Raw genomic sequence first — 26,180 nt, 5'->3', positions numbered from 1 at the left:
TCATCCTGCCTTTTCACAGCATCCTATCACTAAGCCCTTCTAAATGGGATTTGTTCCTGTGTTTCTGTAAAAGTGGGAAACAGATGTTTATACCAACTGTTTATACAGGCATGTTGGGTTAAACTGTCTTTCTTACCAGCATCTTATCACGAAGCCCTTCTAAATGGGGATACCATTTGTTGCATCCTCAGCAAACCAATTAGCATTTCCTCCACAGAGTTCACATTCTTGTTGACTCAGCTCCTGGCTGAAACAATTACGCACTGATGGAGTTCAGTTATTTTTGATATATTGAATTTTAGAATTGCAGAAGAAACATAGATTTCCTATATCCCACACAAGGTTTCTCTGTGTGTGAATATTTACAGGGTTTGTGTGTCTGTGTGTGTGAATAGTTATAGGGTTTGGGTGTGTATATGTGTGAATAGTTACAGGGTTTGGGTATGTGTGTTTGTGAATATTTGCAGGGTTTGTGCGTGTGAATAGTTACAGGGTTTGTTTTTGTGTGTGAATATTTGCAGGGTGTGTGTTTGAATACTTAGGGGGTTTGTTTGTGTGTGTGATTATTTTGCGGGGATTGTTTTCCAGAACATGAAAGGACCTGCTGCTGAAACGTACTTGCTAAGTTTCAATTTCCTGTTTGACTTTGCTGGAATGGAAACTGAAACTAAAGTTGAATCTTTGTTGTGATTTCATTTTCCTAGGAGCGATTAAAGCATTACAGATCGTTGTTGAAAGCTGAACTCTTCAGTACCTTGCTGTATGTCTGTGGTCGAGTTTGTTTTACGCTGGTGGTGTTTTTGTTTGATATTTGAATTATTTTGGGAGTGACCACGCCAGATCTCTTAGTGAGAACTGTCTGTGGTTCCTGTTTTAAGAACTGCTGGAAGACAAATTGAATCTTTTAGACATAACCAGCAGGATACTTCAAGGGTGAGTATTCGGAAATAATCTTTGTACGAGGTATCATGGGGCTTTGCTGGAGATCTTATGGTGAAAGTCTCAGGGGATTTGGGGCAATGGCTGATGGCTTCATGTGACAGAGCAGTCTTGGTCCATTTCATTAGAACCGTGAGGTGAAGGTGCTGGTATTGGACTGGGGTGGACGATGCTAAAAATCACATAATGCAGAATTTATAGTCAAAGATCTGAACAGTAATCTAGGTCTGTTCAATGCATCTCATCAGTTGTATGACACTTTGATTTTTGTATTATAAATTCTGTGTCCTATGATCCTGCCCCACTAGCTACCTGAGGAAGGAGCAGCGCTATGGAAGTTTGTGCTTCCAAATAAACCTTTTGGACTATAACCTGGTGCTGTGTGATTTTTAACATTTCATTATGTTCATTGGTAGGACCTGGCTGTAGCTGGGTGAGTATCTATTGCCTGACCCTAGTTGCCTTTGAGAAGCTGGTGGTGAGATGCTTTTTGAATTGCTGCAGTCTGTGTGCTGTAGGTACTAAGGTGGGAGAACTTGTAATGTTGATTAGGCGAAAGTGAGAACTGCAGATGCCGAAGATTAGATAAAAACAATGACTGCAGATGCTGGAAACCAGATTCTGGATCAGTGGTGCTGGAAGAGCACAGCAGTTCAGGCAGCATCCAACGAGCAGCGAAATCGATGTTTCGGGCAAAAGCCCTTCATCAGGAATAAAGGCAGTGAGCTGGAAGCATGGAGTCCTCATTGGATGCTTCCTGAACTGCTGTGCTCTTCCAGCACCATTGATCCAGAATGCTGAAGATTAGAGTCAAGAGTGTGGTGCTGGAAAAGCACAGCAGGTCAGGCAGCATCTGTGGGGATGAGGAAGGTAAGGAGGCTTGATGGCATGCATCATTGTCAATGTCCTGAGTTTAGGAGTTGTGGCTGTAGGGGAAATTGGTTAAGCTGCTTTTGAGATACTGCATTCAACTCTGGGCACCCAGCGATAGGAAAGATGTTGTTAAACTTAAAATGGTGCAGAAAAGATTTACTTGTTGTTCCTGCAGGCCAACCTTCTGCGATTCATGCACAAGAACACCCAGGACATGAACTGGAGCAGTTCAGTAAAACACCTCAACAACACGTTCTCAAGGGCAACTAGGGATGGGCAATAAACAATGGACCAGCCAACAACATCCATGTCCCAGCAGTGAATTTTTAAAAAAAAAAATTTTTTGAAGTTTAATCATTGCTGTAAAGTTGGAAATGTGTCATGAACCTTGACTTTTCCATTGATCAGGATGCTGGGGAGAATTCTTCAAGTTACTCCCATAGGATGTTATGGGTCCATCTGAAAGGACAGACTAAGCCTTAAACATTGAACGTAGGAGCAGGAGCAGGCCATTTGGCCCTTCAAGTCTGCTCTGATGTTCAAAAAATCATGGCTATTCATCCGACTCAGGACCCTCTCCCTGCTCTGTTTCCATATCTATTGACACCTTTAGCCAGTAGAACTATATACCTAACTCATTCTCGAAAACATTCAATATTTTGGCATCAACCACTTTCTGTGATAGTGAATTCCACAGCATCACCGCTCTCTGGGTGAAGACACGTCTCCTTATCTCAGCCCTAAAGGCCCCTCCACCATATCCTTAGACTTGGGTCTGGACTTCCCGGTTATTGGGAAAATCCATCCTACATTGATCCTGTCTGGTTATGGTAGAATTGTGCAGATTTCTATCAGATCTTGCCCCCTCCCCCTCTGCTGTTATAACCTGTTTCCATTCAGCTTTGCTTTGAGGAGGATGACAAGTTAGACTCAGGGCAGTTTGATTTTAATCTTATTTTGATCAAATATTTTCCAGGTTTCAACAATGCGTGCTGTCACACCCCGGCTCACGACAGCGGATCAGAAGCAATTGTGTGAACTTTTGGGGAAAGTGAACTTCCATTTACTTTACAAAGCGAGTGTTCACGGTTTCTGCCTTTATTCTCTCCACATGAAATGTAAGTGTCAAGGACCAACAATAACTGTCGGGTACAACAAGTCGGGTTTTATTTTTGGAAAGTACAGAATGGAAGATTTTATTGCCGGGTCTGAAGTGGATAATAAGGCTTTCCTTTTCCGACTGAACACGGATGTACCGGGAGGAAAGCCATTGAAGTTTCCTGTGAGACAAGATGCTGTGGCAGTCAGTGATCATTACAAACACGATCCAAATTTCGGAAACAGTCTTGAATTTAAGGTTAATGCTAAAAAAGTTGAGTTGAGATCTGATGGCTCCTACAGTGTTACAAATGGTGCCCTGTTTGGCCAAGATGAAGACCTTGTTGAACTTGAAGTTTACCGGGTGGAAGGTAAGGACATTTTAATTTAACCACCTGGGAATGGCTGAATAATCAGGAGCTTCTATCCAATTCTCAGATGAAGCCAGTCTGTCAGATTTAACCCTGTCTTTTTTTAAACGTTCAATCACAGAATGTGGGCATCTCTGGCTTGGTCTGCATTTATTGTCCATCCCGGATTACTCAGAGATCAGTTTAAGAGACAACCACCTTGTGGGTTTGGAGTCAGACGTAGACCAGGGAATGCACCAACACGTTCCTTCCCTCCAGGACATTCATGAACCTGATGGGTCTTTTCCCTTGACCACCAATTCATGATCATTATTAGATTTTTAATTCCAGATGTATTCAAGTCACACCATTGGGGTCACTGCAGGATTCAGACCCAGGTCCCCAGAACATTAGCCGGCTCTCTGAATTAATAGTCGAGTGATTATACCATTCACTGTTTAATTTCTGCTTATATTTTAAGGTCGGATGGACCTGGTTTGTTTTCATGGAACACAGGAGGTCAAGGGGCGACCTGATAGACATTTGTAAGATTATGAAGAGTATGGAGAGTATGGAAAGTATGAGGCTTTTTCTCAGGGGGAGGAGGGGTCAATTACTAGGGGACACAGGTTCAAGGTGCGGGGTGGTGGGATGTTTAAAAGAGAAGTCTTTTAGGGAAGGAATCTGCCATCCTTACCTGGTCTGGTCTACATGTGACTCCAGAGCCACAGCAATGTGGTTGACTCTTAACTGCTCTCTGGGCAATAAAGACTGGCCTTGCCAGAGCCGCCCTCATCCCGTGAATTAATTACAAAATCTCCCTTCCCTAGAAGTGGCAGGGAAGGTGTATAGTCAGGTGGGTTGGTACTGTGCAAGAAACACACCCCCTTTCCTCTTACCTCGGCAATCAGGTTCTGGCTGGAAAGGTCCATGAGAAACTTCTCCGACCCAGCACCCATCACGATGGAGGTGGGGAGTTAATTGTTGCTGAAGCTGTCTGGACTGCCAACTACTTTAACAGCACTGCACCTTCACCCTGCCTCAGCTCATCTGCTGCCGATATTTTTGTTTGTGCCTCTGTTACTTCCAGATTCAGGTAAAAACAATGACTGCAGATGGTGGAAACCAGATTCTGGATCAGTGGTGCTGGAAGAGCACAGCAGTTCAGGCAGCATCCGAGGAGCAGGAAAATCGACGTTTCAAGCCAAAGCTCTTCATCATGAATAAAGGCAGAGAGACTGAAGCGTGGAGAGATAAGCTTGGGGAGGTTGGGGGTGGGAAGAGAGTAGCATAGAGTACAATAGGTGAGTGGGGGAAGGGATGAAGGTGATAGGTCATTCCACCCTGACCTTAAATTTGCCTGGACCATCTCTGACACCTCCCTCCCCTTCCTGGACCTCTCCATCTCCATTAATGATGACCGACTTGACACTGACATTTTTTACAAACCCAACGACTCCCACAGCTGCCTGGATTACACCACTTCCCACCCTACCTCTTGCAAAAATGCCATCCCGTATTCCCAATTCCTCTGCCGTATCTGCTCCCAGGAGGACCAGTTCCACCACAGAACACACCAGATGACCTCCTTCTTTAGAGACCGCAATTTCCCTTCCCATGTGGTTAAAGATGCCCTCCAACGTATCTCGTCCACATCCCGCCCCTCCACCCTCAGACCCCACCCCTCCAACCGTAACAAGGACAGAACACCCCTGGTGCTCACCTTCCACCCTACCAACCTCCACATAAACCAAATTATTCGCCAACATTTCCACCACCTCCAAAAAGGTCCCGCCACCAGGGATATATTTCCATCCCCACCCCTTTCCACCTTCCGCAAAGACCGCTCCCTCCGTGACTACCTGGTCAGGTCCACGCCCCCCTACAAATCACCCTCCCATCTTGGCACCTTCCCCTGCCACCACAGGAACTGCAAAACATGCGGCCACACCTCCTCCCTCACTTCCGTCCAAGGCCCTAAAGGAGCCTTCCATATCCATCAAAGATTTACCTGTACTTCCACTAATATCATTTATTGTATCCGTTGCTCCCGATGGGTTCTCCTCTACACTGGGGAGACTGGATGCCTCCTAGCAGAGCGCTTTAGGGAACATCTCCGGAACACCCGCACCAATCAACCACACCGCCCTGTGGCCCAACATTTCAACTCTCCTTCCCACTCTGCCGAGTGTCTTTCGCCTTGGAACAATTCAACCCCAGGGCATCAATGTGGACAGTTTCCTCATTTCCCCTTCCCTCACCTCACCCGAGTTCCAAACTTCCAGCTCAGCACTGTCCCCATGACTTGTCCTACCAGCCTATCTTCTTTTCCACCTATCCACTCCACCCTCCTCCCTGACCTATCACCTTCATCCCCTCCCCCCCCACTCACCTATTGTACTCTATGCTACTTTCTCCCCACCCCCACCCTCCTCTAGCTTATCTCTCCACGCTTCAGGCTCTCTGCCTTTATTCCTGATGAAGGGCTTTTGCCCGAAATGTCAATTTTACTGCTCCTTGGATGCTGCCTGAACTGCTGTGCTTTTCCAGCACCACTGATCCAGAATGCTTCCAGATTCAGCTATTCCAGTGGATATAACCTTCTGAGAAATTTAGGTTCAGCTAATTCTGGTCTCTTGCCAGGCAGGGAGATCCCTGGCTTTGCAGTGGACAGTCCAGCTTTTAGCCAGTCTGGACGCTCTCTAGTACCGATGGCTTCCGAGCTAGTATTTTGGCCCTTAGTCCATGGAGAGGATTGGATAACTGCACGGGCTGGAGATCAGAATCAAAGAATGTAGTGCTGGAAAAGCACAGCCAGTCAGGCAGCATCTGAGGAACAGGAGAGTCAAAGATTTGGGCATAAGCTCTTCATCAGGAATGTCCATGGACCTCAGTAAATCACTGAGAGTGCTATGTGTCCGCTATGGCACAGATTCCATGAATATAGTAACATGTCATGAGCTTGGAAGTCACCTGACACCTGCTGTAAAGGTGCCTGGTCTTGATGATTGCTGATGCTTGATGCCTTAGTCTATATGCACTAGGAGAAAGTGAGGACTGCAGATGCTGGAGATCAGAGCTGAAAATGTGTTGCTGGAAAAGCGCAGCAAGTGAGGCAGCATCCAAAGAGCAGGAGAATCGACATTTCGGGCATGAGCCCTTCTTCAGGAATGAACCAGGTTCCACTGGAACATATGACTTGTTCACTACATTAGATTAACTTAAATCTTACCACAATACTTACTGGATCTTCTCTTTGTTTTTCTGTGTTCTCAGTTGATCAAGACCTCTCTCTGATATTACTTATGAATTTCTCTTCTGTTGAATTGGTTACTGTAGAATTCTCTATCACAGAAGGCTGTTGAGACCACATCATTGAACATATTCAGAAAGTTTTTTTTTAAGATTTTGAAGTCATCCAGAGATCAGGGTAGAAAGCAGGAACATGATACTGAATAGGATGATCAACCATGGTCATTTTGAATCTTGGAATCATAGAATCCCTACTTTACAGAAAGAGACCATTTGGCCCATTGGAAGTGCACTGACCCTTTGAAGAGCATCCTACCCGGACCCACCCTCCCATAATGCCCCTGTTTACCATGGCTAATACACTTAGCACATCCTGGACACAATGGGGCCATTTAGCTTGAATGATAGAGCAGATTCGAAGGCCAAATGGCTTACCCCGCTCCTGTTCTGTAAACTTCTCATGGTGCACTTTCTCAAACTCTACTCTCTTTTGTATCCTCTGCTACTGGTGTCTCCAATTTAGTTGTTGGTGGTTGTTATCATGTTTTTTATTTCTGTGCTTTCCAGAGATAAAAGCTCCCTGGAGGAACATAAACTGGACAAAAGAGTAAGTTATTTATTGAACATTTCTGTTCCATCAACAGGTGCAAACATAAAATTTTTAAAAACTGAAATAAAGTAAATGAAAACCCTTCAAAAACTGTTTTGAGACTTTAAATTTTAGCATTCTTTGTTTGTGTTTCTGTGCTGATTCTCAATGTTCATTTATGAAGAAGAATCATACTAGACTTGAAACATTAACTCTCGATCTCTCTGAGCCAATTCTTCTGATATAACTCCACAGAAGCCAGTATCCCATCAGCAAGTCACTCTTTACTTACACTGGTATAGTACTTGACACTGACCCAGCTCCCTCAGAACCAGTTCTCAGAGTGAACAGACCCTCTGACACTCCAGTTTATATCTGTCAGCCAAGGCTCCCTGATTGGGATTGTTAACATGGTCCAATCAGGGAAGTTGTATTCTTTGAGTTCTACCCAGCTGACTTTGTTATGTCCCTCCAACTGGAAGTCTGGGAGCATAGGCCTGTTCTTTTCTTTATACCTTCTCCAGGAGTATTTTTGCACCCAGTCTAGTTCCTCTGAGTCAGCCTTGGATATGGATAGTGTGTCCTGGATCGTAGTCAGTCTCTTACAACCGGAGCATCTCAGAAGAAATTTATCCTCCCCTTTAGGCAGCAAGGCTGTGATATCGTCTGTGTCTATCTCAGATTCCAAGTTTTCTTTGATTCTAGATAGCGGGGTAACCCACAGGACAGACATTCTGGCTATTCTGAGGGGTCAGGTATGTTTTGCTCCTGCCCCGTATGCAAATTTGCAGCTTCCATGAAGTCCACGTGCTTGTTCAGGACCGCCTCACCTCCCCGAACTTTGTGTGTCACAGGACCTGACCTGGCATCAATGATGGTAGGTATAGGGAATGCTGGATGACTAAAAAAATTGAGGGTTTGGTTAAGACAAAAAAGGAAGCATATGTCAGGTATAGACAGGATAGATAGAGTGAATCCTTAGAAGAGTATAAAGAAAGTAGGAGTATACTTAAGAGGGAAATCAGGAGGGCAAAACGGGGGCATGAGATAGCTTTGGCAAATAGAATTAAGGAGAATCCAAAGGGCTTTTACAAATATATTAAGGACAAAAGGGTAACTAGGAGAATAGGGCCCCTCAAAGATCAGCAAGGCGGCCTTTGTGTGGAGCCACAGAAAATGAATATTTTGCATCAGTATTTACTGTGAAAAAGGATATGGAAGATATAGACTATAGGAAAATAGATGGTGACATCTTGCAAAATGTCCAAATTACAGAGGAGGAAGTGCTGGATGTCTTGAAATGGTTAAAGGTGGATAAATCCCCAGGACCTGATCAGGTGTACCCAAGAACTCTGTGGGAAGCCAGAGAAGTGATTGCTGAGATATTTATATAATCAATAGTCACAGTTGAGGTGCCGGAAGACTGGAGGTTAGCAAACGTGGTGCACAGTTGAAAATGTGTTGCTGGTTAAAGCACAGCAGGTCAGGCAGCATCCAAGGAATAGGAAATTCGACGTTTTGGGCATAAGCCCTTCATCAGGAAAGCATCTGCAGACCTCATTTTTTATCTTTAAACGTGGTGCACTGTTCAAGGAGGGTGGTAAGGACAAGCCAGGGAACTTTAGACTGGTGAGCCTGACCTCAGTGGTGGACAAGTTGTTGGAGGGAATCCTGAGGGACAGGATGTACTTGTATTTGGAAAGGCAAGGACTGATTAGGGATAGTCAACATGGCTTTGTGTGTGGGAGATCATGTCTCTCAAACTTGATTGAGTTTTTGAAGAAGTAACAAAGAGGATTGATGAGGGCAGAGCAGTAGATGTGATCTATATGGACTTCAGTAAGGCATTCGACAAGGTTCCCCATGGGAGACTGATTAGCAAGGTTAGATCTCATGGAATACAGGGAGAACTAGCCATTTGGTTACAGAACTGGCTCAAAGGTAGAAGACAGAGGGTGGTGACGGAGGTTTGTTTTTCAGACTGGAGGCTTGTGACCAGTGGTGTGCCACAAGGATCAGTGCTGGGTCCTCTACTTTTTGTCATTTACATAAATGATTTGAATGTGAGCATAAGAGGTACAGTTAGTAAGTTTGCAGATGACACCAAAATTGGAGGTGCAGTGGACAGCAAAGAGGGTTACCTCAGATTACAACGGGATCTTGATCAGATGGGCCAATGGGCTGAGACGTGGCAGATGAGTTTAACTGAGATAAATGCGAGGTGCTGCATTTTGGGAAAGCAAATCTTAGCAGGACTTATACACTTAATGGTAAGGTCCTAGGGAGTGTTGCTGAACAAAGAGACCTTGGAGTGCAGGTTCATAGCTCCTTGAAAGTGGAGTCACAGGCAGATAGGATAGTGAAGAAGGTGTTTAGTATGCTTTCCTTTATTGGTCAGATTACTGAGTACAGGAGTTGGGCGGTCATGTTGCGGCTGTACAGGACATTGGTTAGGCCATTGTTGGAATATTGTGTGCAATTCTGGTCTCCTTCCTATTGGAAAGATGTTGTGAAACTTGAAAGGGTTCACAAAAGATTTACAAGGATGTTGCCAGGGTTGGAGGATTTGAGCTGTAAGGAGCAGTTGAACAGGCTGGGGCTGTTTTCCCTGGAGCGTCGGAGGCTGCGGGGTGACCTGATAGAGGTTTACAAAATTGAGGGGCATGGATAGGACAAATAGACAAAGTCTTTTCCCTGGGGAGGGGGAGTCCAAACTAGAGGGTATAGGTTTATTGTGAGAGGGGAAAGATATAAAAGAGACCTAAGGGACAACTTTTTCACGCAGAGGGTGGCACGTGTATGGAATGAGCTGCCAGAGGAAGTGGTGGAGCTGGTACAATTGCAACATTTAAGAGGCATTTGGATGAATAAATGTATAGGATGGGTTTGGAGGGATATGGGCCAGGTGCTGGTAGGTGGGACTAGATTGGGTTGGGATAACTGGTCAGCATGGTTGGACTGAAGGGTCTGTAACCATGCTGTACATCTCTAGGACTGGGTGACTATGACTAATGCACCTAACCTACACATCCCTGAACACTATGGGCAATTTAGCATGGTCAATTCACCTACAGCCCAGAACCAATTATCAGTCTGTTTGGCAGCTGGCATTCACTTGTGGAATGTATGTAAGATTTGGGTCTCAAATAAGATTTGCCATTATGCCTTTGGCCCAGAGTAAAAATAGTTAAAACCTGCCACACGATAATAATGCTCTCTCATTATCTTCCAACCCACCATGAGCAATACTCAGAGATCTCTTGCTTGAGCCATTAAATCCTGAACTCCACTTCTTTTGCTAACAGGAGCAAGCAAGAACTGCTGAAATTCATCATGGAGTATCAACCATTTGCCAGCTCTGTCTCAAAGGCACGGGTTTTACTAATTGGGCCAGTTGGAGGAGGCAAGTCTAGTTTTGTCAACTCTGTCAATTCGGTTTTCCGTGGTCATGTCACCAATCGGACTCAGGTTGGAAGTGGATCGAGAAGTACGACCACAATGGTAAATATAGAAGTGCAGATACGGCTTTATATTTTTCTTGCCAATGTATTTCGCATCCTCTGGACTTGGTTCTTGCATTGCTCTCTATCTCTTACACCCTTTGAAATACTATTAATCCTGTATCAACATTGATAGAAAGTATCAATCCAGCAATGTCTGCACGCACTATTCATTGATAATCCAGGTGATTTACCCTCCCCATGGGTAGATTTGAGATCACAGCATCTCTATTGTACAGGCTGGTGAATAAATGTGGCTGTCTGTTTTTGGTCTGAATGGATCTTGCTTCAAGAGTTGAATTCCTTGACCCACTGAGTGAATTTAGAGCATTGTAGAGTCAGTGTAGACAATACTGCGAAATGGTCATTTCCCATTAAAACCACAATGCTTGTCTCTGCTTCTTCCAGCCTCACAGGCTGCACAATTCTGGCTAATTGCTGTGTAAGAAGGTTCTTAGTCACATTATGGAAACAGGCCCTTCAGCCCAACAAGTCCATGTCGGCCCTCTGAAGAGTAACCCACCAGACCTATTATCCTAGGATTTTACTGCTGAATAATGCACCTAATCTACACATCCCTGACCACTATGGACAAGTTAGCACAGCCAATTCACCTAACCTGCACATCTTTGGCTTGTGCAAAGATACCAAAGCACACCCATGTAGGCACGGGGAAAATGTGTAAACTTCACACAGACAGTCACCCGAGGCTGGAATTGAACCTGGGTACCTGGCGCTGTGAGGCAACAGTGTTAACCACTGAGCCAATGTACCACCCTATTTCCTCTTCCCCCCAGAATTCATTGTCTAAAACCTGTCCTGGACTACCCAGGTAGATGTGATGGTCAAGAAGCCACAACAACACCTCTCCTTCCTGAGGTGGCTCAGGAAATTCTGCATGTCCATAGGATCCTCACCAACCATTGAAAGCATTCTATCTGGGTGCAATTTGGCCTGGTGTGGTCACTGCTCTGCCCAGGACCATAAGAAACTACAGAAGGTTGTGTGCACAGCCCAGATTATCACAGAAGCCAACCTGCCATCGATGGATTCCATTTATACATCTTGTTGCAGCAGGAAGGCTGTCAACATCATCAAAGACAAACCTGTATGCCTTATTCTGTCCAAGTTCTTTACACCCTGTGATCTGTATGTCCTTGCTTACTATGATCTGTCTGTATTACTTAAACAAAGCTTTTCACTGTTCTTAGGTACACATGACAATAAATCAAATCAAAACTTGCTCCTTTGTCAGGTGAAGTCAGGTCCCTGGCACAGTGAGGCAGCTGTGCTGTCCTACTCTGCCACTGTGCTGCCCTAGCATTGTCAGATTTTGTTATTGCCTGAATCAGCTGTAGCAATGGTCATTAGACAATTCCACTATCGCTCTATCAGGCGATGGTCATGATGCTAGAAGGAACCTAGAAATATCTTGTCACTTTTTGTCTAAGCAATTCCCCCATTCTGTGATGGCAGATCCTTCAGGGCTATTTTTGTTAGTTTACCCTTGCAAGTGATTTCACTTTGTGCTTTGATATTTTGTTTAATTGCAGTATTCGACATACTCCTTCAGAAATGACACTCCTCCTCTGATCCTTTGTGATACAATGGGACTTGCAGAAGACACTGCGCCAGGGCTGCACAGTGATGATATTATCAGTATCATCAAAGGTTATATTCCGAACAAGTATAAGGTAACCTGGTTTTCTTTGTTTCTTTTTATTTCCTCCCCCCCCCCACCCCCCACCTCATTATTTGTGGCTAAATGTGAAAGCAATCTGATCTAAAATGGTTAGACGGCTGCTTTGTGATGTAGAGTGATGCTGATCCTTTAACAATACTTGCCGAATCTTTATAATTAATCTGATTTGTTCATCGGCTTATTGCCTGTTCCTGCCAAGAGGTAGAGAAAGCACGTGTGTCTCCATCAGGAGACTGTTCCTGAATCTGCCTGATTCTCCACCCTAAGGCTTTGTGTCATTGTCAACAATTCAGCTCAAAGTTTAACTCTTTCAGAACAATTGTAATTTGCACAATAATCAGCATGATCTAGAGGTCAACTCGGATGGATTCTAAATCCCAGCCTCACCAATGATGCCTAAATGAATAAAAATGTAAATATCATTTTAAAGTCAGGTTCTTTTCCTTGCAGTTTGCAGTTTATTCACCATTCAAAGCTGGTGACATATCACCAAGAGCTATTAATGAGAAGATACATTGTGTTGCATATGTGATTGATGTGAGTAAAACCCCTGTACTGTCCCCTGAAATGAAAATGAAAATCTGTGCCATCCGATCAAAGATTGATGAATTGGGTGAGTGTTGCTTTCTGTACTGAGTATCACTGAAGTAAAAACCAATTTGTCTTGAACTCATCAGGACAGTTCGCAAGAATACCAATGGGGAAAACAAGCATTTACCCTCTATGTCAGATGCAAATCTGATTGGTTGGCAAGTGGATTTTGGTGGAGGTATTACCATGGAGAATGCAGTAATTAATGATGATAAATTGTTAACAAACAGGGCGGGTTAACTTTAAACAGTGTGAGTACCAATTATACTTCACATTTTAAGAGTTATACCTGGGGAACAAGGCAATTATAATGTGATTAGCAAGATTTAGGATGCATAGGATGGGGAAGAAAATGGCAGGGGATGGGCAAAGTTGAAATGTGGAGCTTTCTCAAGGAATAGCTACTTCCTGTCCTTGACGAGTATGTATATGTTACGCAGGGAGGAAGTAGTCAAGCGAGGGAACCGTAATCTACTAAAGTTGAAGCTCTTGACAAGAGGAAGAAGAAGGCTTGTATTAGGATTGAGACGTGAAGGCTCAGTTAGGCGCTTGAAAGTTGCAAGTTAACCAGGAAAAACTTAAAGTGAGAGCTAAGAAGAGCGAGGATGGACCATGAAATGTCATTCGGGGTGGGATATGGGCTGGATGCTGGCAGGTGGGACTAGATTGCATTGGGATATCTGGTCGGCATGGATGGGTTGGTCCGAATGGTCTGTTTAGGATCAAGGAAAACCCTAAGGCTTTCTGTCCGTATATCATGAATAAAAGAATGACCAACGTAAGATTAGGGCCAATCAAGGTTAATAGTGGGAAATTATGCACAATGTCCAAGGAGGTAGGACAAAGTTAAAAATCACACAACACCAGGTTATAGTCTAACAGGTACAGCTGCTCCTTCATCAGGTGGTTACAGAATATATGATTGTAAGACACAGAATTTATAGCAGAAGTTTACAGTGTGATGTAACTGAAATTATATATTGAAAGAGACCTGGATTGTTTGTTAAGTCTCTTATCTTTTAGAATGAACATGTTGGTTTCAGTTCTTTCATATTTAAATCGCAGAACATTTAAAAGCTATATTCTCAAGTGAACTTTAATAATTGATATCAAGTCAGCCCGGATAATGCATTGAAGGTGTGACCTTGCCACAATGGTCAGATTGATTCTAATCTAAAGAACAGATTTACAGAATCTTACAGTTGGATTCATGCAGTTTTTGAGCAAAGTAAAATGTAATTCTGCAACTACAAATTCACCCCACAAACTCATGTGTAGGTGTGGGGGGAGGAGTCACGGGGGGTGGGGGATCGGAGGTTATGAGTGTCTGTGAGAGAGTGTGTGTGTGAATGTGTGTGTGAGAGTGTGAAGGGGTATAAGTCTGTGAGAGGGTGCATGTGAGTGTGGGAGTGAATGCGCAGGTGTATGCGAGAGGGTCTGCATGAATTTCTGGGTCTGTAGGTGTGTGTGTGTGTGTGTGTGTGTGTGTGTGTGTGTGTGTGTGTGTGTGTGTGTGTGTGTGTGTGTGTGTGTGTGCGCGCGCGCAATGGGGTCACCTGTGGTATGACATGAACCCAAGCTCCCAGCTGAGGCCATCCCCATGGGTACAGAGCAGAGACTGATAGCCATGGGGAGGGCCTCAACCGGGACCTTGGGTACACACACACAACACACACACACACACACACACACACACACACACACACACACACACACACACACACACACTCCTGTATACACGCACGCACACACTTCTACAGACACACACTCTTGCAGACCTATACACTCATGCAGACCCTTTCTCATACACTCACACCTACACTCCCACACTCACACATGCACCTCCTCACAGACTTATACCCCTTTACACTCACACATATACACACACTCTCTCACAGACACTCATAGCCCTGTTTCCCCACCACACCACACGCACATACACATATAAGTTTGTGAGGTGAATTTATACTTACAGAATTACATATTACTTTGCTCAAAAGCTGCATTAATCTGTGTAAGATTCTGTAAATCCATATTTTAGATTAGAATCAGTCTGACCATTGTGGCACAGACAGTCTCACACAGGGCACCTCACACCTTCAATGCATTATCCAGGCCAACATGATACCGATTAGTAAAGTTCACTTGAGAATGTAACTTTTAAATGTTCTTCAATTTACATATGAAAGAACTGAAACCAACATGTTCATCTAAAAGATGAGAAACTTAACAAACAATCCAGTCCTTTTTAAAAATATTATTTCAGTTATGTCACACTGTAAACTTTTGCGATAACTTCTGTGTGTTATGATCACATACTCCACAACCACCTGATGAAGGATTCTGGATTAGAGGTGCTGGGAAAGCACAGCAGTTCAGGCAGCATCCGAGGAGCAGTAAAATCGACAATTCGGGCAAAAGCCCTTCATTAGGACCTGTATTCCTGATGAAGGGCTTTTGCCCAAAACGTCGATTTTACTGCTCCTCGGATGCAGCCTGAGCTGCTGTGCTTTTCCAGCACCTCTAATCCAGAATCTGGTTTCCAGCATCTGCAGTCATTGTTTTTACCCACCTGATGAAGGAGCAGTGCTCTAAAAGCAAGTGCTTCCAAATAAACCCTTTGGACTACAACCTGGTGTTGTGCAGTTTTTAACTTTGTACATCCCAGTCCAATACCAGCATCTCCAAATCATGAGATAGGGCACATGCTAAATCACACTGGAAAAAGACAATGTTGTCTAGGAGAATACTGAGATACAGGCTGCTAGACTGGATGGGATTCATGTTCACAAGGAGGAGGTGTTAGCAATTCTGGAACATGTGAAAATAGATAAGTCCTTTGGGCTGGATAGGATTTATCCTGGGATTCTGTGAGAAGCCAGGGAGGAGATGGCAGAGCCTTTGGCTTTGATCTTTATGTCATCATTATCTACAGGAATAATGCTGAAAGACTGGAGGATAGCAAATGTTGTTCCCTTGTTCAAGAAGGGGAGTAGAGACAACCCTGGTAATTATACATCAGTGAGTCTTCCTTCAGTTATGGGTAAAGTGTTGGACAAGAGTATAAAAGAAAGGATTTATAATCTTCTAGAAAGGAATAATAGTTTTGTGAAGTGTAGGTCATGCCTCGCAAACCTTACTGAGCTCTTTAACAAGGTGACCAAACAGGTGGATGAGGGTAAAGCAGTTGATGTGGTATATATGGATTTCAGTAAGGTGTTTGATAAGGTCCCCCACGGGAGGCTGTTGCACAAAATACAGAGGCCTGGGATTCAGGGTGATTTACGAATTTGGATTGGAACTTGGCTAGCTGAAGGAAGACAGCGGGTGGTGCTTGATGGGAAATGTTCACCCTGGAGTTCAGTTACTAATGGTGTATCACGAGAATCTATTTTGGGGCCACTGCTGTTTATCATTTTAATAAATGACCTGGATGAGTGTGTAGAAGGATGGGTTAGTTAATGTGCAGAATGACACTAAGGTCAGTAGAGCTGTGGGTAATGCCAAAGGATGTTGTAGGTTACAGGGGAACATAGATAATCTGCAGAGTTGGACTGAGACGTGGCAAATGGAGTATAATGCGGAAAAGTGTGAGGTTATTCACTTTCAAAGGAGTAACAGGAATGCAGAGTACTTGGCTAATGGTAAGATTCTTCATAGTATAGATGAGCAGGTAGATCTTGGCGTCCATGTACGTAGATCTTTGAAAGTTGCCACCCAGATTGACAGGGCAGTTAAAAAGGCATACGGTGTGTTAGCTTTTATTTGTTGAGGGATTGAGTTTCGGAGCCAAGACGTCATACTGCAGCTGTACAAACCTCAGTGCAGCTGCACTTGGAGTATTGCGTACAGTTCTGGTCACCGCATTGTCGGAAGGATGTGCAAGCTTTGGAAAGGGTGCAGAGGAGATTTACTAGGATGTTGCCTGGTATGGAGGGAATGACTTATGAAGAAAAGCTGAGGAACTTGAGGCTTTTATTGTTAGAGAGAAGAAGATTGAGTGGTGACTTAATAGAGACATACAAGATGATCAAAGGGTTAGATAGGGTGGACAGTGAGAGCCTTTTTCCTCAGATGTGATGGCTAGCACGAGGGGACGTAGCTTTAAATTGAGGGGTGATAGATATAGGACAGATGCCAGAGGTAGCTTCTTTACTCAGAGAGTAGTAAGGGCGTGGAATGCACTGCCTGCAACAGTAGTTGACTCGCCAACTTTAAGGGCATTTAACTGGCCGCTGGACAGACATATGGATGAAAATGGAATGGTGTAGGTTAGACCGGCTTCACATTGGTTTCACAGGTCGGCACAGTGAGGGCTGAAGGGCCTATACTGCGCTATAATGTTCTAGGTTCTAGGTTCTATGCCTTTCCGCTCTCTCAAATGTTCTAAAGCAAGATTCTGCATTTATAGAAACATCAAAACTATTAGCTATAGTCAACCATTCAGCTCTTTGAGTCTGCCCTGTCATTCAATATGGGGTTGGCTGATCCTCTACCTCAGCACCACATTCCTGCTTTCTCCACACACCTCTTGATGCTTTTAATATTTAACAATTTATCAATTTCCTGAGGGTATTCAATTTTTTTTAGATTAGATTAGATTAGATTACTTACAGTGTGGAAACAGGCCCTTCGGCCCAACAAGTCCACACCGACCCGCCAAAGCGCAACCCACCCATACCCATACCCTTATATTTACCCCTTACCTAACACTACGGGCAATTTAGCATGGCCAATTCACCTGACCCGCACATCTTTGGACTGTGGGAGGAAACCGGAGCACCCGGAGGAAACCCACGCAGACACGGGGAGAATGTGCAAACTCCACACAGTCAGTCGCCTGAGTCGGGAATTGAACCCGGGTCTTCAGGCGCTGTGAGGCAGCAGTGCTAACCACTGTGCCACCGTGCCGCCCACTAATGTTTTTGACCTCCACAGTCTTCTGTGGTGGAGAATTCCACAGCTTCATCATCTTTTGAATGAAGACATGTTTCCTCCTCCCAGTTCCAAATGGCCAACCCTGGACCCTAAGATTATGATCTCTGGTTCCAGACTCCCCATTCAGGGGAATCATCCTCCCTGCATCTAGTTTGTTAAGAATTTAAATGTCTCAATTTGATACCTTCTCATCCCCCTGACCAATGTACCATTTGCCTTCATAATTGCTTGCTGTGCTACTTGCACAACCACTGGACATACCAAATACTTTTCAGACAATGAAGTACCTTTGGAGTGAAGTTGCTTTCATTGTAGAGGTGTTATTATGGTCAATGTGGATATAGCAAGTTTCAGCAAGAAATCATGAGAAAAATGATCAAATGGTCAGTTTTTTAATCACATGAGTTACCCTTCTTCAGAGATTTACTTTTTGAAGGAGAATAATTAACAATGTATTTCAGTCGAATGCTGCTCAGTTTACTGTCTGATATTGTAACCCATTGCAGGAGTTAATTTGCTAATAAATGAATTATTCATTTCATTTCATTTCTAGAGATTCCACAGGTTGTCTTACTCACAAAAGTGGATGAAGAATGCCCGATGGTTAGGAAAGATGTGGAAACTGTCTACCGGAGTGAGCTCATTGAAAAAAAGGTACAGTTCTTACCGTACGTTCAGTAACAGTGTCATCATTTACAAGATGAACGTACCAGTGTTCAAGCTATGAATTTGTGGCTTTCTTTATGAAGTGATGTGGAATTTGTGGGGGATGTAGTGGATGTGGGGACCCTCACAAACCTCAAGAAATACTTGGATGAGCACTTGAAATGTCATGACATTCAAAGCTATGGGCCCAGTGCGGGATTTGTTTTAGTGTGATGCAGTGGTAGTACAGACTTGATGGGCTGAAGAGCCTCTTCTGCACCTGTACGATTCTATATGGTGTCATTGCCTTTCTGGTATAAAAGGAGACCATTGAACCGATCATGCTGGATCTCTGCAGTGAAATCTGGTCTGATCGCTTCTGCTCCGTCCCTGTGTTCCTGTAAGTTTATTTTCCTTAAATGCCTGTTCTTATCTGGGGCAGAGTCAGAGGAATCAGACCCAGTCCTGGTCCTGGTTTCCTCCCACAGTCCAAAGATGTGCAGGTTAGGTGGATTGGCCATGCTAAGTTGCCTGTGGTGTCCAGGGACATAAGTCGAAAAGTGTGGTGCTGGAAAAGCACAGCCAGTCAGGTAACGTCCAAAGAATAGGAGAGGCAGTGTTTCGAGCATAAGCTCCTCATCAAGAATCCAGCCCTCCTGCTCCTCGGATGCTGCCTGACCTGCTGTGCATTTCCAGTACAACAATTTTCAAGTCTGATCTCTGGAATCTGCAGTCTTCACATTGTCATAGTGTCCAGGACTGTGCAGGTTAGATGGGTTAGCCATGGGAAATGCATAGGTCACAGGAATAGGATAGATGTTGGATCTTGGTGGGATGCTCTTCAGAGGGTCGGTGTGGACCTGATGGGCCAAATAGCCTGCTTCTATCTATGATTCTATAATTTTATGGACAGCCATCAAGTACTAGAACATAAAACATAGAACATAGAACAATACAGCACAGAACAGGCCCTTCGGCCCACGATGTTGTGCCGAACATCTATCATAGATTAAGCACCCATCCATGTACCTATCCAATTGCCGCTTAAAGGTCGTCAATGATTCTGACTCTACCACTGCCACGGGCAGCGCATTCCATGCCCCCACCACTCTCTGGGTAAAGAACCCACCCCTGACATCTCCCCTATACCTTCCACCCTTCACCTTCAATTTATGTCCCCTTGTAATACTCTGTTGTACCCGGGGAAAAAGTTTCTGACTGTCTACTCTATCTATTCCTCTGATCATCTTATAAACCTCTATCAAGTCACCCCTCATTCTTCGCCGTTCCAACGAGAAAAGGCCAAGAACTCTCAACCTATCCTCGTACGACCTATTCTCCATTCCAGGCAACATCCTGGTAAATCTTCTCTGCACCCTCTCCAAAGCTTCCACATCTTTCCTAAAGTGAGGCGACCAGAACTGCACACAGTACTCCAAATGTGGCCTAACCAAAGTCCTGTACAGCTGCAACATCACTTCACGACTCTTGAATTCAATCCCTCTGCTAATGAACGCTAATACACCATAGGCCTTCTTACAAGCTCTATCCACCTGAGTGGCAACTTTCAAAGATCTATGTACATAGACCCCAAGATCCCTCTGTTCCTCCACCTGACTAAGAACTCTACCGTTAACCCTGTATTCCGCATTCTTATTTGTTCTTCCAAAATGGACAACCTCACACTTGGCAGGGTTGAACTCCATCTGCCACTCCTCAGCCCAGCTCTGCATCATATCCAAGTCCCTTTGCAGCCGACAACAGCCCTCCTCACTGTCCACAACTCCACCAATCTTCGTATCATCTGCAAATTTACTGACCCACCCTTCGACTCCCTCATCCAAGTCATTAATAAAAATTACAAACAGCAGAGGACCCAGAACTGATCCCTGCGGAACTCCACTTGTAACTGGGCTCCAGGCTGAATATTTACCATCTACCACCACTCTCTGACTTCGACCAGTTAGCCAGTTTTCAATCCAATTGGCCAAGTTTCCCTCTATCCCATCCCTCCTGACTTTCCGCATAAGCCTACCATGGGGAACCTTATCAAATGCCTTACTAAAATCCATGTACACTACATCCACTGCTCTACCCTCATCCACATGCTTGGTCACCTCCTCAAAGAATTCAATAAGACTTGTAAGGCAAGACCTACCCTTCACAAATCCGTGCTGGCTGTCCCTAATCAAGCAGTGTCTTTCCAGATACTCATAAATCCTATCCCTCAGTACCCTTTCCATTACTTTGCCTACCACAGAAGTAAGACTAACTGGCCTGTAATTCCGGGGTTATCCCAATTCCCTTTTTTGAACAGGGGCACAACATTCGCTACTCTCCAGTCCCCTGGTACCACCCCCGTTGACAGTGAAGACGAAAAGATCATTGCCAATGGTACTGCAATTTCCTCTCTTGCTTCCCACATAATCCTAGGATATATCCCCTCAGGCCCGGGGGACTTGTCTATCCTCAAGTTGTTCAAAATGTCCAACACATCTTCCTTCCTAACAAGTATCTCTTCTAGCTTACCAGTCCGTTTCACACTCTCCTCTTCAACAATACGGTCCCTCTCGTTCGTAAATACTGAAGAAAAGTACTCGTTCAAGACCTCTCCTATATCTTCCGACTCAATACACAATCTCCCACTACTGTCCTTGATCGGACCTACCCTCGTTCTCGTCATTCTCATGTTTCTCACATACGCATAAAATGCCTTGGGGTTATCCTTGATCCTATCCACCAAGGATTTTTCATGCCCTCTCTTAGCTCTCCTAATCCCTTTCTTCTGGCTATCCTGTATCCCTCCACTGCTCTGTCTGAACCCTGTTTCCTCAACCTTATGTAAGCCTCCTTCTTCCTCTTTACTAGACATTCAACCTCCCTCGTCAACCAAGGCTCCCTCACACGACCATTTCTTTCCTGCCTGATAGGTACATACATATCAAGGACGCGTCGTATCTGCTCCTTGAAAAAGTTCCACATTTCCACCACATCTTTCCCTGACAGCCTATGCTCCCAACTTATGCTCCTCAAATCCTGTCTTACAGCATCGTAATTTCCCTTCCCCCAATTGTAAAATCTACCCTGTTGTGCGCACCTATCTCTCTCCATAACCAAGGTGAAAGTCACAGAATTGTGGTCACCATCACCAAAATGTTCACCCACTAACAAGCCCATCACTTGTCCCGGCTCATTACCGAGTACCAAATCCAATATGGCCTCCCCTCTGGTCGGACAATCTACATACTGAGTTAGAAAAGCTTCCTGGACACACTACACAAACACCGCCCCATCCAATCTACTTGATCTAAAGAGCTTCCAATCAATATTCGGGAAGTTGAAGTCACCCATGACTACGACCCTGTGGCTTCTGCACCTTTCCAAAATCTGTTTCCCAATCTGTTCCTCCACATCTCTGCTGCTATTGGGGGGCCTGTAGTAAACACCCAACAAGGTGACTGCACCTTTCCTATTTCTGACTTCAGCCCATACTACCTCCAAAGGCAGATCCCCCTCAAACTTCCTTTCTGCAGCCGTTATGCCATTTCTAATTAGCAATGCCACCCCCCCTCCTTTTTTACTACCCTCCCTAATCTTACTGAAACATCTGTAACCAGTAACCTCCAACAACCATTCCTGTCCCTCATCTATCCACGTTTCCGTGATGGCCACAACATCATAGTCCCAGGTACCGATCCATGCCTTAAGTTCACCCACCTTATTTCTGATACTTCTTGCGTTGAAGTATACGCACTTTAGCCCATCTCTGTGTCCGCAAGTATTCCCTGTCAGTGCTATGTTCTCCACAGCCTCCCTACATTCTTGGACATCCTGAAACACAGCTAGCTTACTTGCTGGACTACAAGTCCGGATCCCATCCCCCTGCCAAATTAGTTTAAACCCCCCCGAATAGTGCTAGCAAACCTACCCCCCAGGATATTGGTGCCCTTCTGGTTCAGGTGCAACCCGTCCTGTTTGTACAGGTCCCACCTTCCCCAGAATGCAGTCCAATTTTCCAAATACCTGAAGCCCTTCCTCCTACACCATCCTTGCAGCCACGTGCTCAACTGCACTCTCTCCCTATTTCTTGCCTCACTGTCACGTGGCACCGGCAACAACCCAGAGATGACGACTCTGTCTGTCCTAGCTTTTAGCTTCCAGCCTAACTCCCTGAGGTCTTGAATGACCTCCCCACCCCTCTTCCTACCTATGTCATTGGTGCCAATGTGCACCACGACTTCTGGCTGCACACCCTCCCCCTTAAGGATTCTGAAGACACAGTCCGAGACGTCTCGGACCCTGGCACCCAGGAGGCAACAAACCATTCGAGAGTCTCGCCCATGTCCATGTTCTAGAACACACCCAATCAAATACTACTCACTCACCTTCCCGACCAGCTCTGCGCTCCGACCTCACTTCCGCCCGGCTCGCGCCGCTCTGCGCGGTGAAAAGACCGTTGTCGTCGAGTTAAGCTGTTTAAATACTACTCACTCACCTTCCCGACCAGCTCTGCGCTCCGACCTCACTTCCGCCGGGCTCGCGCCGCTCTCCGCGGTGAAATACTAGAGAGCATAACTGTGAGTAAGGTAGATCAGAGGAATGAGACATCAAGTGGAGAAGCTTCAGCTTTTGGAATTTTCCAACGGGTTTGAGGTGCTTACAACCTGAGTGGTTGATGGTGAAGTCTGTGGTGTTGACAGCAAAGAGGTAAATAGAAATGTAGTCATGGTAGACACCTTACAGTAAGTCCCTTCCTTTTGTTGACTTCTAACATTGTTTTGCTTTATCAAGTAACTAGTAGTGAGGCCGAGCTTGATGAACCAAATATCTTCTGTTCTTATGTCACTAATAATCCGTATGCTTTTTCTCCAGGTGATGGAAGTTGGAAAACAACTTGGTATTGCAGTTTCATTCATAATTCCTGTGCAAAATTATTGGTCAGTTCATGAGCTTCATTATGCTACAGATATTTTAATACTCTCTGCTGTGGTACAGATGTTACGATTTGCAGATGATTATTTTGAGAATTCTGTTTAGTTTATCACCAAACTGTGACATAAGTTTCTCACAACTTTGTCTTTTCTGAGTCATTGCTAGTTTTAGTTGGGAGAATTCAAATGCTATGAGCAATCATTCCTCTGCTGCATTTCACAAACTTGGAATGAATTGTTTTCCAAAGGTTTACAGAGGAATGCTGAAAGGGTTAATGAACCTGCCCTGAATTCTGCAAATGTTTTATGGCCATTGAGGTGTCTTTCTTTGCTGTTATATTAATCATTCTTTTTATTAAGGATATTATTAAATTAGGAGTGCAGAAAATCTTTACTAGGATGCTACTTGGACTGGAAGGTTTGAGTCCGAAGAGAGGTTAGATAAACTGGGATTTTTTTCACTGGAGAATAGGAGATTGAGAGGTGACCTTTTTTTGAGGTTTATAAAATCTTGAGGGGCATTGATAAGGTAAATAGCCACCAGCGTTTCCTCATGATAGGGGTGTCTGAAACTGGAGGGCATGGGTTTAAGGTGAGAGGGGAGTGATACAAAAGGATCCAGAGGGACAGTTTGTTCACACAGAGGGTGGTGAGTGTCTGGAAGAGGCTGCCAGCGGCAGTGGTGGAAGCAAGTGCCAATTTGTCATTTAAGAAACATTTTGCCGCACACACTGATGGGATAGGTACAGAGGGACATGGATCAAACACAAGCAATTAGGACAGGTTTAAATTGTGAAAACTGGGTGTCATTAGCAAGTTAGTCCAAAAAGCCTGTTTCCATGCTGTAGATCACTATCACTCGATGTTAGAGTTTGCCTCCTGTGTGAATTAACATGCAGCGGGCTTTGTAAAACCCATCTCTTAGAGTCATAGAGACAAACAGCACACAAATAGACCCTTCAGTCCAACTTGTCCATTCCGACCAGATATCTTAACCTAATCTGTTCCCATTTGCCAGCATTTGGCCCATATCCCTCTAAACCCTCCTACTCATATGCACATGCAGATGCCTTTTAAATACTGGAATTGTACCAGCCTCCACCACTTCCTCTGGCAGCTCATTCCACACACGTACTCAGCCTGAAAAAGCTGCCCCTTACATCCTTTTCAAATCTTTCCCCTCTCACCCTAAACGTATGCCCTCTAGTTCTGGACTCCCCCACCCCAGGGAAAAGACCATAACTCTTTTCATTATCCATTGCCCATCATGATTTTATAAACCTCTATAAGTTCACCCTCAGCCTCCATTGCTCCAGGGAAAACAGCCCCAGCCTATTCAGCCTCTCCCTATAGCTCAAATTTTCCAACCCTGGCTAAGTTAAAAATCACACACCAGGTTATAGTCCAAGAGGTTTAATTGGAAGCACACCAGCTTTCGGAGCACCGTTCCTTCAGGGAGCAGTGCTCCGAAAGCTAGTGTTTCTTTCAATTAAAACTGTTGGACTATAACCTGGTGTTGTGTGATTTTTAACTTTGTCCACCCCAGTCCAACACCGGCATCTCCAAATCCGTCCAACCCTGGCAGCATCCTTGTAAATCTTTTCTGAACCCTTTCAGGTTTCACAACATCCTTTCGATAGGAGGTAGACCAGAATTGTACACATTATTCCAAAACTGGACTAATCAATGTCCTGTACAGCTGCAACATGACCTCCCAACCCAAATTCTCAATGCTCTGGCCAATAAAGGAAAGCATACCAAATGCCTTCTTCACTATCTTATCCACCTGCGAGTCCACTGTCAAGGGACTATGAACCTGTACACCAAGGTCGCTTTGTTCAGCAACACTCCCCAGGACCTTACCATTAAGTGTATAAGTCCTACTCTGATTTGCCTTTCCAAAATGCAGAACCTCACATTTATCTAAATTGAACTCCATCTGCCACTCCTTGGCCCATTGGTCCAACTGATCAAGGTCCCATTGTACTCTGTGGTAACCTTCTTCACATTTCACTGCAACTCCAAAGTTGGTGTCATCTGCAAATGTACTGGCTGTAGCTTCTTTGTTCACATCCAAATCGTTTATATAAATGACAAAAAGCAGTGGACCAGCACCGATCCTTTTTTTTAGATTAGACTTACAGTGTGGAAACAGGCCCTTCGGCCCAACAAGTCCACACCGACCCGCCGAAGCGAAACCCACCCATACCCCTACATTACCCCTTACCTAACACTACGGGCAATTTTAGCATGGCCAATTCACCTGACCCGCACATCTTTGGACTGTGGGAGGAAACCGGAGCACCCGGAGGAAACCCACGCAGACACGGGGAGAACGTGCAAACTCCACACAGTCAGTCGCCTGAGTCGGGAATTGAACCCGGGTCTTCAGGCGCTGTGAGGCAGCAGTGCTAACCACTGTGCCACCGTGCCGCCCACGGTGGCACATCCCTGGTCACAGGCTTCCATTTGGTCATTATCACCACCCTCTGTCTTCCACCTTTGAGCCAGTTTTGTATCCAAATGGCTAGTTCTACCTGTATATCATGAGATCTAAACTTGCTAACAAGTCTCCCATGAGGAACCTTATTGGGCACCTTACTGAAGTCCATACAGATCATGTCTTGATTATATCCTTCTTCACTTCCTAAGAAGTTGTGTTAGATTTGAAATGTTAACTATGTTTCTCTCTCCACAGGTAACTGCTGGGTTTCTCTGGTACTTTCTGTTTTGATTCCATATTAAGGTTGTCACATAAACAAGTAGCACAAA

The 26,180-nt window shown here is 44.6% G+C and overlaps 1 protein-coding gene across 1 annotated transcript; it reads left to right on the top strand.

Moving 5' to 3' along the window:
- The first annotated feature begins 753 nt into the window (after positions 1-753).
- LOC132818857 (interferon-induced protein 44-like) lies at positions 754-26,180 on the top strand. The gene is made up of 8 exons (XM_060830001.1): positions 754-933; positions 2,789-3,281; positions 7,080-7,119; positions 10,407-10,602; positions 12,155-12,295; positions 12,754-12,916; positions 18,386-18,486; positions 23,350-26,180. Exons 2-8 carry the CDS (start codon positions 2,798-2,800, stop codon positions 23,512-23,514), a joined length of 1,290 nt encoding a protein of 429 aa, XP_060685984.1. The 5' UTR covers positions 754-933; positions 2,789-2,797; the 3' UTR covers positions 23,515-26,180.

This window comes from Hemiscyllium ocellatum, chromosome 9, assembly GCF_020745735.1.
Source record: "Hemiscyllium ocellatum isolate sHemOce1 chromosome 9, sHemOce1.pat.X.cur, whole genome shotgun sequence".
Classification (NCBI taxonomy): Eukaryota; Metazoa; Chordata; class Chondrichthyes; order Orectolobiformes; family Hemiscylliidae; genus Hemiscyllium; species Hemiscyllium ocellatum.
This window is presented reverse-complemented; position numbering and strand designations above follow the sequence as displayed.